The sequence below is a fragment of the Ornithorhynchus anatinus genome, chromosome X5 (assembly GCF_004115215.2).
Source record: "Ornithorhynchus anatinus isolate Pmale09 chromosome X5, mOrnAna1.pri.v4, whole genome shotgun sequence".
In the NCBI taxonomy this organism is placed as follows: Eukaryota; Metazoa; Chordata; class Mammalia; order Monotremata; family Ornithorhynchidae; genus Ornithorhynchus; species Ornithorhynchus anatinus.
In genome coordinates, this window is record NC_041753.1 from 4482351 (window position 1) to 4495416 (window position 13066).

General features: G+C 69.0%; 1 protein-coding gene and 1 long non-coding RNA gene across 2 annotated transcripts; both read right to left on the reverse strand.

The window, feature by feature from the left end:
- Window positions 1-153: 153 nt before the first annotated feature.
- On the reverse strand, window positions 154-2357 carry LOC120638157. The gene is made up of 3 exons (XR_005659662.1): window positions 2128-2357; window positions 398-462; window positions 154-258 (listed from the first exon to the last, which is right to left on the reverse strand). It is a non-coding gene; the product is annotated as an uncharacterized LOC120638157 (long non-coding RNA).
- Window positions 2358-2550: 193 nt separating this feature from the next.
- TARS2 (threonyl-tRNA synthetase 2, mitochondrial) lies at window positions 2551-11257 on the reverse strand. Its single transcript, XM_029055517.1, is given in 21 exon segments — window positions 2551-2699; window positions 3612-3631; window positions 3633-3724; window positions 3834-3906; window positions 4487-4588; window positions 4733-4833; window positions 4942-4967; window positions 4970-5008; window positions 5085-5241; window positions 5642-5763; window positions 5766-5803; window positions 6587-6786; window positions 6878-6976; window positions 7081-7218; window positions 7370-7448; window positions 7645-7706; window positions 7932-8052; window positions 8184-8323; window positions 8457-8580; window positions 8798-8988; window positions 11204-11257. Coding segments are annotated over 21 exon segments (2127 nt in total).
- Window positions 11258-13066: the final 1809 nt, after the last annotated feature.

Consider the following 13066-nt stretch of genomic DNA (forward strand, 5'->3'; position numbering starts at 1 on the left):
CTCAGCCGGGGGCGGGGGGCGGGGGGCCGGGGCCCCCGACCCGGCCCGCCCCCCCCCCCACCGGCCCCACCGACCCCCGGCCCCCCACCCGGCCCGCCTCCCCAGCCCGCCGGGCCCCCGCCGGGGTCAAGGGTCGTCGGGGGCCGCACCTTGTCTCTTGTCCGCAAGGAGGGGGTCGGGGGATCCCACCGTGGGGGAGGAAAGTCTGGGACGCCGGGGTCCCGGGGGTCGGAGGAGCCGGGGGGCCGGCGAAGCCCACTGAGACGGAGGCCGGGGGGGTCGGATGAGCAGAGGGCAGACGGTCAAAACCCAGGCGCGACGCGACACACCCACACGCGGACACCACACACCCCACCCAGCCGGACTGGTGCCCTCCCACGCCCCCGTGCCCCCTGACCTTCGCTCTGGTCGGACCGGAGGGGCGCCGGGGGTGGCCTCTCTTTTGGCCCTGGGGGTCCCTGGCTGGGGGGTGGGGGATGGAGGGAAGGGAAGGACGGGGGTCAGTCCGCCTGCCGGAGGGGGGAGAAGGACGGACGGACGGATGGACGCACGCCCCCTCCCCTCTCCTCTCCTCCCCCCGCCGGAGGAACGCGCGCGGCCCGGGCCGAGGCCTGCGAGAGCCAACCGAGTCACGGGCAGGGTGGGGAAGGGGGACCCCGATCCCCCACCCCCCTTTCCCCGGCTCGAGGCCGGGGGAGGCGGGGGGTCCCGGCAGGGCGACCCCCGGCCCCTCCCCGGCTGCTGCCCCGCAATAAGAAAGCGGGGGAAGGCTGCCTCGGTCTCCCCTCGCCCCGAGAAGGTGTCCGGCAACCCTTCGCCCCAAAGCGGGGCAGGGAGGGGGCACCAGGGCTCGGGGGACCGGGAGAACAACCCAGGCAGAGACGGGGGCGGGTGCCGAGAGGCAGAGAGACAGCGAGAAGGGAGAGACAGGTGATTGGGCGGAGAGCAGAGACCCCTTGTTTTGTTTTCTTTTGTTATCTGTCTCCCCCTTTAGACCGGGGAGCCCGTTGTGGCAGCGATTGTCTCTCCCTGTTGCCCAGTCGGACTTTCAAGCGCCTAGTACAGTGCTCTGCACCGTAAAGCACTCAAGAAATGCGATTGAATGATGAACACGGTGAAGCGAGAATACGGGGGGGGGGGGAGAGGCAGAGAACCCGAGAAGGGAGAGACACGGGGAGGGAGAGAAGCAGAGACAGCGAGAAGCGAGAGACGCGGGGGATGGGGGAAAGGGCGGAGACATCGAGGAGGGAGAGACACTGGGACGATAAAGGCAGAGACGGAAGAGAAGCGGAGAGACACGGGTGGGGAGGAGAGCAGAGAGACAGCGAGAAGGGAGGAGACACGGACGATAGAGGCAGAGACAGCGAGAAGGGAGAGACACGAGAGACGGGGGAGAGGCAGAGACGGCGAAAAGGGAGAGACATGGGGGAGGCAGAGACAAAGAGAAGGGAGAGATGGGAGGGGAGCAGAGACAGCGAGAGAGACACGGAAGTGGAAGGGGAGGCAGAGACAGCGGGAGGGGAGAGAGGCGGGTGATGGCGGGCACGGGCAGAGACGTAGAGGAAAGGGAGAGAGACGGGGGATAGGGGAGAGGCAGAGAGATGGGGGAGAGACAGCGAGAAGGGAGAGACACGAGATGGGGGGGAGACAGAGACGTAGAGAAGGAGAGACCACGGGGGGACGGATGGCGGGAGAGGCAGAGACCTCGAGAAGGGATCCAGGCCCGGGCTGTCGGAGGGGCGGAGGCCGTTCCTCCCCCGCCGCCCGGGGGCGCTCTCGGGGCCCGGGAGCATCCCGCGCGCCGGCGAGGGAGGGGCGGGCGGCGGCGCCCCCACAGCGGGCTCGGGCGGCCCGGCCGCTCCTGCCCGCGTCACTCGCTAAACCCATCATCGGTCAATCAATCAATCAATCGAACAATCAATCAACGCGCGCCTCCCTCCGTCCGCCTCCCGCCCCTCGGGGGCGCGGCGGGCGGCCCCGCGCATGCGCACGCGCGCCACCCGCTCCCCCCGGCCCGGGCTCCTCACGCATGCGCACACGCAGGAGCGGGGGGGGTTGGGGGGAGGCCGGGCTCCCCGCGCAGGCGCACAGACGGGCTGGCTCCCCGTCTCCCCGTCCTAATCTCACCTCCCTGCGCGGCGGCGACGACGACGAGGAGCAGGAACGGGAAAAGGCCCAGGCCCGGGCGGACCGGGCCCAGCGCGGGCCCCATCGGGGCGGAGGGAAGGAAGGAGGAAAGGAGGGAAGGACGGGAGGGCTTTGGTGCGGTGCGGTGGCGCGGCTGGTCCTGCGGCGGCGGTGGCCGTGGCCCGGTCGGGTCCTCCCCGGCCTTTATACGGGGCTGAGCCCGGCCGACCCGCCCTCTCCGCCCCCCGCCCTCCCCCGGCCCTTCCCGGCCTTCCGGGCCCGTGACTCACCGCTCCTCCCAGGCCCGGGCCCAATCCCAGTCCCATCCGGCCGGGACCTCGTGACCCGACCCCCCGACCCCACAGACGGACACGGACACGGCGGCGGCGGGCTCGCTCTGCCCTTTATTCCGGGCCCCCGGGCTCAGAAGAGCTCCTCGGCGTTGGGGACCCTGGCGTCCTGCAGCTCCCGCAGCCGCTCCACCGCGGCCCGCAGGGTCCGCTCCCCCAGCCGCCGGTTCTCCCGGGTCCGGACGTTGACGGTGCCCCGAGACTCCTCCGTCGGCCCGACCGCTGCGGGGCCCGGGGTCGGGGTCAGGCCCGGACGCCCCCGCGCCCCAGGGCCCCGGGGACGAGGGCACGGAGACGCCCAACCGCCCCGGGGGACAGACGCGGAGACGCCGGGGAGGGTCCCGGAGACGGGGGCGAGGGGAGCCAGGGGCACGGAGGACGCTGAGGGACCGGGGGAAGAGGCAGATATACGACGAGGAGGGTGTGAGGGAGACAGCGGGAGAGGAAGAGACCCGCGGAGAGACGGGCAGGGACGTGGAGGAGATGCATCAGAGACGGGCAGAGACACAGAGGCGAGGAGAGACGGGCGGGAGACAGGTGGAGAAATGGAGAAGAGACATCGAAGGAAAGGAGAGGCACGGGTAGGGAGGACAGACGTACGATCAGAGGTTCAGGCAGAGACAGAGGAGAGGGAGAGAGAGAGACCGGAGGGCAGACGGAGATGGGAGAGAGGGCCGGCCGGTCTGGGCCCCGGGACCCTCCCTCTCTTCTCCCAGGACGGGGGACTGGGGTCGAGACCCCCACCTTCCACCGGAGCCCGGGGGGGGGGGGTCACCGGCGCCGCAGCCAGAAGGGGCAGGGCGCGTCGGAGGGGGGCGTCCCCGATCGGGGTCGAAGAGACGCCACCGCCAATCAATTAACTGAATAATTGATCTCGTCGTCAGGAAGACTCCCGCCCTTTCCCTCCCTCCCGGGTTCATCGGCCCCGCGGGGGCCGGGCGCGGGTGGAGCTGAGAAGTCGGGCGTCGCGGGCTCCCGCCTCCGCCCGGCGGCTCGCGTGGCCCGTTCCCCTGATCCTGATGGGCGCCAACGTTAGGCTGCAGGAGGGTTAGGGGAGGCCTCCCGCTCATTAAGGGACAATCGGGGGTCATCCCCCCCCCCGCCCGCCCCGCCCCGGCCCCTGGGCCCCCTCACCGAGCTGGAAGTTGTAGCCGGTCAGCTGGGCCCGGCGGACCTGTAGCCAAAGGTGCGGGTCGGGTCCGGGTCCGAGTCGGCGGCCAGCCGGCCGGCCGCAGGGCCCGTCGGACCTGCGGAGGGGAGGGGCCGGTCAGCGCGGCCGGAGCCGTGGACGCCCCCGGGGGGGGGCCGGGCCGGTCGGCGTGGCCCGAGCCGTGGACGCTCCCGGCCCTTCCTCACCTCGCGGGCGTAGGCCTCCTGCTTGGGTCCCACGGGGATCACGACGGCCTGCAGCGGGGACAGCCACAGCGGCCTGGGGGGACGGGGACGACAGGCGGTTCGAAGGGGGTGACCCCCCCCACAGAGCGGGGTGTGTCTGTGGGGGGGGTGACCCCCCCCGCGTAGCGCTTAGCGGCATCGCCCGGTGACCGAGCTCTGGTCCCGGCTCCGCCGCCCGTCTGCTGTGTGACCCCGGGCGGGTCACTTGGCTTCTCCGTGGCTCAGTTCCCTCGTCTGTCAGATGGGGATGGGGACGTTGAGCCCCACGTGGGACGGGGGACAAGCTACCTACCCCGGTGGTTTAAAACGGTGCCCGACCCGTAATAAGCGCTTAGTGAATACCACTGTCATAACGATCACCTATCTCGGAATTACGTTTTTTAATTGATAATTAACGGTCATCTCCCTCTCTGGGCCGTGGCTCACCGCGGGCAGGGGACACGTCTACCAGATCTGCCGTAGCGTCCTCTCCCAAGCGCTCAGTGCGGCGCTCGGCACGTGGCGGTCGATAAAGCCCCCCCATCGGCCGACCGATGGGGTGGGGGTGGGGGGGGGGGCGACGCAGGAGGGCTGGGGGCTGAGAAGACGGAGGGGGTCAGGGGTCGGGGGCTCACCATTTTCCCCCGCAGCTCTCGGCCAGCACGGCCATGGTCCGCTCCACGGAGCCCAGCACGGCCCGGTGGACCAGCACCGGCCTCTCGGGGGTCCCGGCCCGCCTGGAGGGGAGACCCCGCCCCGGGGGCCGGGGAGGCAGGGTGAGGCGGGGGAGGAGGGAGAGGCCCGCCCGTCCCCCTCCCCCCGACCCGGGCGGGGCCCGGAAAGGGGTGGCCCCGGGGAGTCACCCGGGGGTGGCCGCGTACCCCGTGTACCGGAGGTCGAAGCGTAGGGGCATCTGGAAGTCCAGCTGGACGGTGCCGCACTGGTGGGGGCGGCCGAGGGCGTCGCGGACGTGGACGTCGATCTGGGGGCGCACCGGCGGGGGAGGGGAGGCGGGCGCCGGGAGCTCCTTCCCCCCCCCCGCCGCCCCCTGACCCTCCGGCCGCCCCGTGCCCTTCCCCGGCCGGCTCACCTTGGGTCCGTAGAAGGCGCCGTCCCGGGGTTCAACTCCCAGGGCTCCCCGAAATCCTCCAGGTCTTCTCAAGGACCTGGGGGGGGGGGGGGGGGTGGGGGGTCGGCTCCGGGCATCGTCCCCTCCCTCCCCCACCCCGGGACCCCGTCCCCCGCCGCCGACCTGCTCCGCCCGGTCCCAGAGGTCCGGGTCCCCCAGGAAGCCCGGGGGTCGCGTGGACAGCGCCAGGCGGAAGGAGAAGCCCAGGACGGTGTAGACGGAGCGGATGAAGTCGAGGCAGCCGCGGACCTCCGCCTCCAGCTGCGGGAAGGGAACGCGGGGGGTTCGGCGTCCGGGAAGCGCCCGCTCCGTGCCGGGCGTCGGTCTGAATCTGCGATCGTCGGGTCGGACGCGGGGCCCCCCGGCCCTCGTCCCCATCTGACGGGTGAGGGAACCGAGACGCGGAGAACCGAAGCGACCGGCCCCGGTCGAGCGGCGGGACCGGGTCGGGACCCACGTCCTCCGAGCCCCGGGTCCGGGTCCGGCCGCTGCGCGCGCGCGGCTTCTCGGGTTGGGGTCGGAGGGAGGGTGGAGAGGTCGAGGGGGTCGTGGCGAGGGTGGTCTCCGGGGGGGTCGGCGGGGGAGGTGCGGGGGGGGGGGAGCGGAGGGCCCCCCAAGGGCTCAGTCGGGGTGGCGGGTGGCGGGGGAGGGAGGCCGGCACCTGTTCCGGGGCGCAGAAGATGTGTGCGTCGTCCTGCTGGAAGCGGCGCAGCCTGGTGAGCCCCCCGAGGGTCCCCGAGGCCTCGTGGCGGTGCAGGACCCCGAACTCGGCCAGGCGCAGCGCAGCTCCGTCCAGGACCGCGCTCGGTGCGCGAACAGCAGGCTGCGGGGGGACGGACGGGGGGGACGGCCGGAGGTCGCGGCCCCCTCCCCCACGCCGGTTCCTCGGGCCTGGTTCTCCCGCCCTCCCTCCCCTTATCAGACAGACCCGGGCTCCCGTCAGGGTCAGGTTCTTCCTACCCTCCCGCCTCCACCGGGAAGACCTCCCGGACTCCCCGCCTTCTAGCCCCCGCCCCGACGACCCCACCTCCTCGTGGAAGTCTTCCCTGACCCCGCCCCTCCTCCGGGAAGCCTTCCCCGGCCCCCCGCCTTCAGATCCCTCCGACGATCCCCGCGCCTCCGGGAAGAATTCCCCGACTCCCCGGTTTCAAACTGCTCCGACAACCCCACCTCCTCCCGGGAGCCTTCCACGCTCCCCCACCTTCCAACCCTCCGACAAATCCCCCCTCCTCCAGGAAGGCTTCCCCGACTCCCTAACTTCAAACCGCTCCGACGATCCCACCTCCTCCAGAAAAGCCCTCCCTGACCCCCGAACTTCAAACCCTTCCAACGATCCCACCTCCTGCAGGAAGCCTTCCCTGACTCCCTGCCTCTTCCAGGACACCCTCCCCGACTCCCCGACTTCAAACCGCTCCGACAGTCCCGCCCCCTTCGGGCGGCTCCCCTGATCCCCCACCGCCTGACCCCTCCGACGATCCCACCTCTTCCGGGAAGCCAGGGCCCGGGCACTCCTGCTCCCGAGAGCCCCCCCCCCCCCCAACCGCCACCGAGGGACCCGGACACCCCCCGCTCCCAGGAGCTCCCCGTCACCCCCCGAGGTCCTCACCAGTGAGCGGGGCAGTTCATGGGCTTGAGGGCGAGGGAGTCTGGGGGGGCCGTGGCGTCGGGGGAGGTGGGGTCGCGGGGGGGGGCCAGCGCGAACATGCTGTCCCGGAAGCGATCCCAGTGTCCCGACCGCTCCCACAGCCGGGTGCAGAACAGCGTCGGGGTCTGCACCTCCTCGAAGCCGCGCCGGGCGTACTCGCTCTGCGGGGGGCACGGGGACCACGGGCGACTGCCGGGGGTCCCGCCGCGCCCCCCAAACCCCGCCCCGCCCCGCCCCTCGCCACGGCCGTACCCGGATGAAGGCCACGAGGGCGTTGTAGACCCGCGTCCCGCGGGGCAGGAAGAAGCAGCCCCCCGGGCTCAGCTCGTGGAAGAAGAAGAGTTCCTGCTCCTGGGCGGGGGGCGGAGGAGGGAGCGGGGGGGGTCGCTGGGAGGGGCCGCCGGCTCCCCGGGAATCCAACCACCCCGTGCCCCCCTCCCGCCGCCGGCCCGCACCTTGCCGATGTGGCGGTGGTCTCTGCTCTTGGCTTCGTCCCGCTGGCGCTCCCAGGCCCGCAGCCCCTCGGCCGTGGGGAAGGAGACGCCGGACACGCGCCGCAGCTCCCGCGGCCCCGGAGCCGCCACGGACCCCGTCTGCGTTGGAGGAGGACGCGCGGTGCGGGTGGCGCGTCGCCCGGGGGCGGGGGGAGGTCACACGCCAGGGAGCGGTCAGACGTCCGGTCCGTGCGGGCCGCGGGCCCCCCACCCCCCGGCCCGGCCCGCCCCCGGCCCCGGCGGCCCGTACCTCCAGCAGCCTGAGCGCCGCCACCAGCCCGGTGTGCCGCAGGTGGGGACCCCCGCAGAGCTCTACCAGCGATCCGCACCTGCGGGGGCGACGGGGCCGAGACGGGGGGGGGGGGGGGGGAGGGGGTCAGGGGGAGAGGCTTCGACGGTCCGGGCCCCTCCCTCGCACGCCGGCCACCCGCGGATCCAGACGAGAGCCCCCCGGCCCCCCGCCCGCTCTACCGGCGACCCCTGCCCCGCTCGGCCCCCGCCCCCCAGCGGCGGGGCCCCCCTCACCCGTATACCGTGGCCGTCGGGGCCGCCCCCTCCTCCAGCAGCTGCAGTTTGAACGGGTCATCCTGGGGGGACGGAGGAGGGCGGGGGTCGGAATCCAGCGGGAACGTGTTCCCCCGCCCCCCAACTCCCGGGTGTTGCCCCCCGACCCTTCCACCCTCCCAGTCGTAGGCGCCCCCCACTCCCGGAACCTCCTGCTCCTTCGGGTTACGGACACCGCCTCCCGGCTCCCCTCAGCCCCGCCTTTTCCCACCCACCCCCAGCTCCCCCTCGACCCCCCGCCCCCGGACCTTAAAGAGCTGGCGCAGGTGGTGCCGGGGGGCGTCCAGCCTGCGGATGGGCACCTCTTGGGCCAGCAGGCGCCGGCAGGCCTCCTCCAGGACGGGCAGGTCCGCGCTCCGTACGGAGCCCCTGCGGCGGGCACGCGACGTCGGGGGAAGGGGGGCCGGAGGGGTCTGGGCCCACCCCCCGCTTCCCCGCGGAGCCGCCCACCCCCCCGGCCGGGGAGGGCGACGCCCACCCCGAGCCCCGCCCCCACTCACCGCTGGCCCAGCCACACGTCCCGGCAGAAGCCCCCCTGGACAGCGGGGGCGGGATCGGGGTCGCGACCGGGGGCGAGGACGGCACCCAGGACCCGCTCCAAGGCCGCCCCCAGGACCAGGGCGCTGGAGCGCCGCAACACCTGAGTTCCGGGACGGTGAAGTCAGGACCGCCGTCCCGCCCGGTCGGCTGCCCCCCGCCCCCACCCCCGGCGTAGTCGACCCCCCACGGAGGCCCCGGGAGGGAGGGAGGCGGACGCAAGGACCCGGACTCACCGCCCGCCCCTCGGGGGAGTCGAAGGTCAGGAAATCGAGGTCGGCGTCACCCTCCAGGGGCCGGTCCAGGTCATGGGGGACCCCGTTCACCCGCGCGGCCGCCGCTCTGCCCGCCAGCTCCGGGCTGCCCCGGCGGGGACCGGGGAGACCGAGGTTACGGCCCCTCTCCGGACCGCCGCCCCCCCCGCACCTCGCGCTGCCCCCCGGACCGCCCCCGCCCCGGCGGGCCACCCCCAGCAGCCCGTGGGGAGAAGAGCAGTCGAACTGGGGCAGGAGAAGCTCCCAAACCGTGGGGCGGAGGACGGGGGACGGGGTCCGGCCCGGGTTGGGGGCGGCGATACCTGATCCGCAGGGCCAGCTGGTAGGGGGTGGTGCGCCAGGACTGCGCGTCCAGCACCCGGCCCCCGGGCAGCGCCACGCGGACCGGCCGGCTCTGGCGGGCCGCCACCCGCTCGGCCTGGGCCGCCCACAGCTCCTCGAAGAGACCCAGGCGTTCGGGGCCAGGTGCGGGGCCAGGGGCCGGGCCCGGGGCCTGGGAGAGAAAAGAGACGACGGGTCCACGGGGCGGCCGGGGCCGGGGGTTGGGACCCTGGGTGGGGGGGAGCGGGATCGTCGTGGGGATTTATCATCGAAGGCCGCTGGGTGCAAACTCAATCGATCCGTGGCGTTCGCTGAGCGCTTACCGGGTGCGAAGCACTGCGCTCAATCCTTGGGAGTGCGAGACAGTTAGGAGACAGGTACCCTGCCCACAGTGAGCTTACAGTCTAGAATTGGGGGAGACCGACAGTACTGTAAATCATGGAGATACGAAAGCAGGACTGCCAGACCGTAGGCAACTCGACGGCAAGGATCGGGTCTTCTAACTCTCTTCGATCAGTCGGTGCTACTTATTGAGCACTTACTATGGGAAGCGGCGTGGCTCCGTGGAAAGAGCCCGGGCTTCGGAGTCAGGGGTCATGAGTTCGACTCCCGGCTCCGCCGCTTGTCAGCCGTGTGACTGTGGGCGAGTCACTTCACTTCGATTAGACTGTAAGCCGGTCAAACGGCAGGGACCGTCTCTGTCTGTTGCCGACTTGTTCATCCCAAGCGCTTAGTACGGTGCTCTGCACATAGTAAGCGCTCGATAAATACTATTGAATGAATTCTCTGGGCCTCAGTGACCTCATCTGTCAAATGGGGATTAACCGTGAGCCTCGCGTGGGACGGCCCGATGACCCTGGATCCCCCCCGGCGCTTAGAGCAGTGCTCTGCACACAGTGAGCGCTTAACGGATACCAACGTTATTATTACTATGGGCAGAGTCCTCTCTAGGATGCTCCCAGGAGTCCAGCACAGTGTCCAGCGTGCATCGGGCGCTCAGTAGATGCTACTGATAAGGCAGGTCCCTGCCCTCCGGGGACTTCTAGTCGGCAGGGTAGCTAATGCATGAGGAAGAAGCAGCGTGGCTCAGTGGAAAGAGCCCGGGCTGGGGAGTCAGAGGCCATGGGTTCGAATGCCGGCTCTGCCGCTCGTCAGACGAGTGACTTGGGACGAGTCACTTCACCGTGCCTCAGTTCCCTCCTCTGTAAAATGGGGACTAAGAGCGGGAGCCCCACGTGGGACAATCTGATCACCTTGTATCCTCCCCTGCGCTTAGAACAGTGCTTTACACACAGTAAGCGCTTAACAAATACCGTCATTACTATTATAGCGACCCGGGTGCTCAGTACGGGGCTTGGCACATAATAAGCACTTTAATAAATACCGCAATTACTATCACGATTACCGTTAGGTGGCTTGAGGGGAGGGCAGGACTCGTGTCCTTGGTGCCGAGGGGATGGGGCACCGGGACCCCCGGGTTCAAAGGTCACGGGGATGGGATGGAGGGGGGGGGGGGGCGCCCCGCTGCTCCTCCATTCGTCCGTTCGTATTTACGGCGTGCGGAATGATAACGTTGGTATTTGTTAAGCGCTTCCTATGTGCCGAGCACTGTTCTAAGCGCTGGGGTGGACGCAGGGGAATCAGGTGGTCCCACGTGGGGCTCACTGTCTTAATCCCCATTTTCCGGATGAGGTCACTGAGGCACCGAGAAGTGAAGTGACTGGCCCACAGTCACCCAGCTGACAAGTGGCCGAGCCGGGATTGGAACCCATGACCTCTGACTCCAAAGCCCCGGGATCTTTCCACTGAGCCACGCTGCTTCTCTAACACTGGAACACTGGACTAAGCGCTTGGAAAGCACGGTTCGGCCCCGGAATAGTTAGAGCCCGGGCCCGGGAGTCGAAAGGACCTGAGTTCTAATCCCGCCGCCCGTCTGCTGCGTGACCTTGGGCCAGTCCCTTCGCTTCCCTCGCCTCCTCGCCTCGCAGAAGGGGGATGAAGGCCGTGAGCCCCTCGTGGGGCGGGGGCTGCGTCCGCCCCATTCATCCCACAGTACTGCTTGCCGACTATGTGCTGAGCGCTGGACTAAGCGCGAGACGGTCCCTGCCCACTGACGGGCTCCCAGTCTAACGCGGGGGAGTCAGACGGACAAAAACAAGTCCACTTAATCAGGAGAAACAGAATGAAGGGGGTGGACATAAATAGGGTGATGAAAATCTATCCAAACGAGCCCAGGGGTTCCCGTGCACAGCGCCTAGCACCTAGTAAGAGCCGAAGCAATAGCTGAGGGGGGGGGGGGGGTCGGGGCCCTGGGGGCGGGGCGGGGGGGAGCCCCGGGGGGGAGGGGTGTGCGGGGAGGGGGAGGGGTCCGGGGCCCCGACACCCACCGTGCTTAGGCCCCGGCCCTGCAGCAGCAGCATCAGCGGCGACGGCGGCCTCATGCCGACCTCGACGCCAGCGAAGGAGCCGCCGACACAGGGCGCAGGCGCAGTCGCCTCCTGCCCTCCCGGGCGCCGGCCAGCGGGCGACCGAGTGCGCAGGCGCAGCCGCCTCTTGCCACCCCCCCCCCACCCCGCTCCGGCGAGGGAGCGAGCGAGTGCGCAGGCGCAGCTGCCCTCAAGCCGGCGCCGGCCAGCGAGCGAGCGCGCAGGCGCATCAGTCTCATTTTCTCCCCCCCACCCCGGTGCGGGCGAGCGAGCGCGCAGGCGCAGCGGCCTCATTGCCCCCCCCCCCCCGCGCGCTGGAGAGCGACCGCCCGCGCAGGCGCAGCCGCCTGAAGTCCTCCCCGGCGCCGGCGAGCGGGCGAGTGCGCAGGCGCAACATTGGCCCCAGCCCGGGCCGGCCAGGCCCCGCCCCCCGAGCACGCCCATTGGTCGCCGCCCTCGATCACATAATAATAGTTAAGTTCCTACTATTATTTCATTATAGTAATATTAACACTATGTTATTCATTCAATAGTATTTATTGAGCGCTTACTATGTGCAGAACGCTGGACTATTACTACTAATATTAATGTTGGTACTTGTTAAGGGCTTACTATGTGCAGAGCACTGTACTACTACTGCTAATAATGATGTTGGCATTTGTTAAGCGCTTCCTATGTGCAGATCACTTTTCTAAGCGCTGGGCTAGATTTACAGGGTAATCGGGTTGTCCCAGGTGGGGCTCCCAGTCTTCATCCCCATTTGACAGATGAGGTCACTGAGGCCCAGTGAAGTGACTCGCCCACAGTCACCCAGCTGACGAGTGGCAGAGCCGGGATTGGAACCCATGACCTCTGACTCCCAAGCCCGGACTCTTGCCACTGAGCCACGCTGACTAAGCGCTTGGAATGTCATAACAGTAGTATTTGTTAAGCGCTTACCACGTGCTAAGCCCCGTCCTGAGCGCTGGGGCTGCTACGAGGTCATCAGGTGGTCCCACGCGGGGCTCGCAGTCTTCATCCCCATTTGACAGACGAGGGAACTGAGGCCCGGAGACGTTAAGCGGCCTCCCGTTGTACCTACCCAGCGTTTAGCACCTAGTAAGCGCATACCAAATACCATCATTATTATTATTTTAATAATAATGTTGGCATCTGTTAACCGCTTACTATGTGCCGAGGACCGTTCTAAGCGCCGGGGGAGATCCAGGGTCATCGGGTCGTCCCACGTGAGGCTCCCGGTTCATCCCCGTTTTACAGATGAGGGAACTGAGGCCCAGAGAAGTGAAGTGACTCGCCCACAGTCACACAGCTTAGAAGTGGCAGAGCCGGGATTCGAACGCATGACCTCTGACTCCCAAGCCTGTGTTCTTTCTTGAACTCCACGTGGACTGGCAGCTCACTGCGGGCAAGGATCGTGACTACCGACTCTGTTATACTGCCCTCTCCCCAGCGCTCGGCGCCCAATAAGTGCTCAATCCATGCGATCGACGACGGGTAAAGCCCGAGGATACGAAACCAAGGACCGTTCTAAAACCGTTTATTGTAAAAGTTCCCAGATTTATAATAACGATCCGGTCGCAAGGTTGGAAGCCATCAAGAGCTTCAGGGGTTTGTCGCAGCGGAACAGCGTGGCCCAGTGCAGAGAGCACAAGCCCGGGCATAGTAATGATGTTGGTATCTGTGAAGTGCTTACTATGTGCTGAGCACCGTTCTAAGCGCTGGGGGAGATACAGCGTAATCAGGTTGACCCACTCGGGGCTCGCAGTCTCAATCCCCATTTTCCAGATGAGGGAACTGAGGCACCAAGAAGTCAAGTGACTCGCC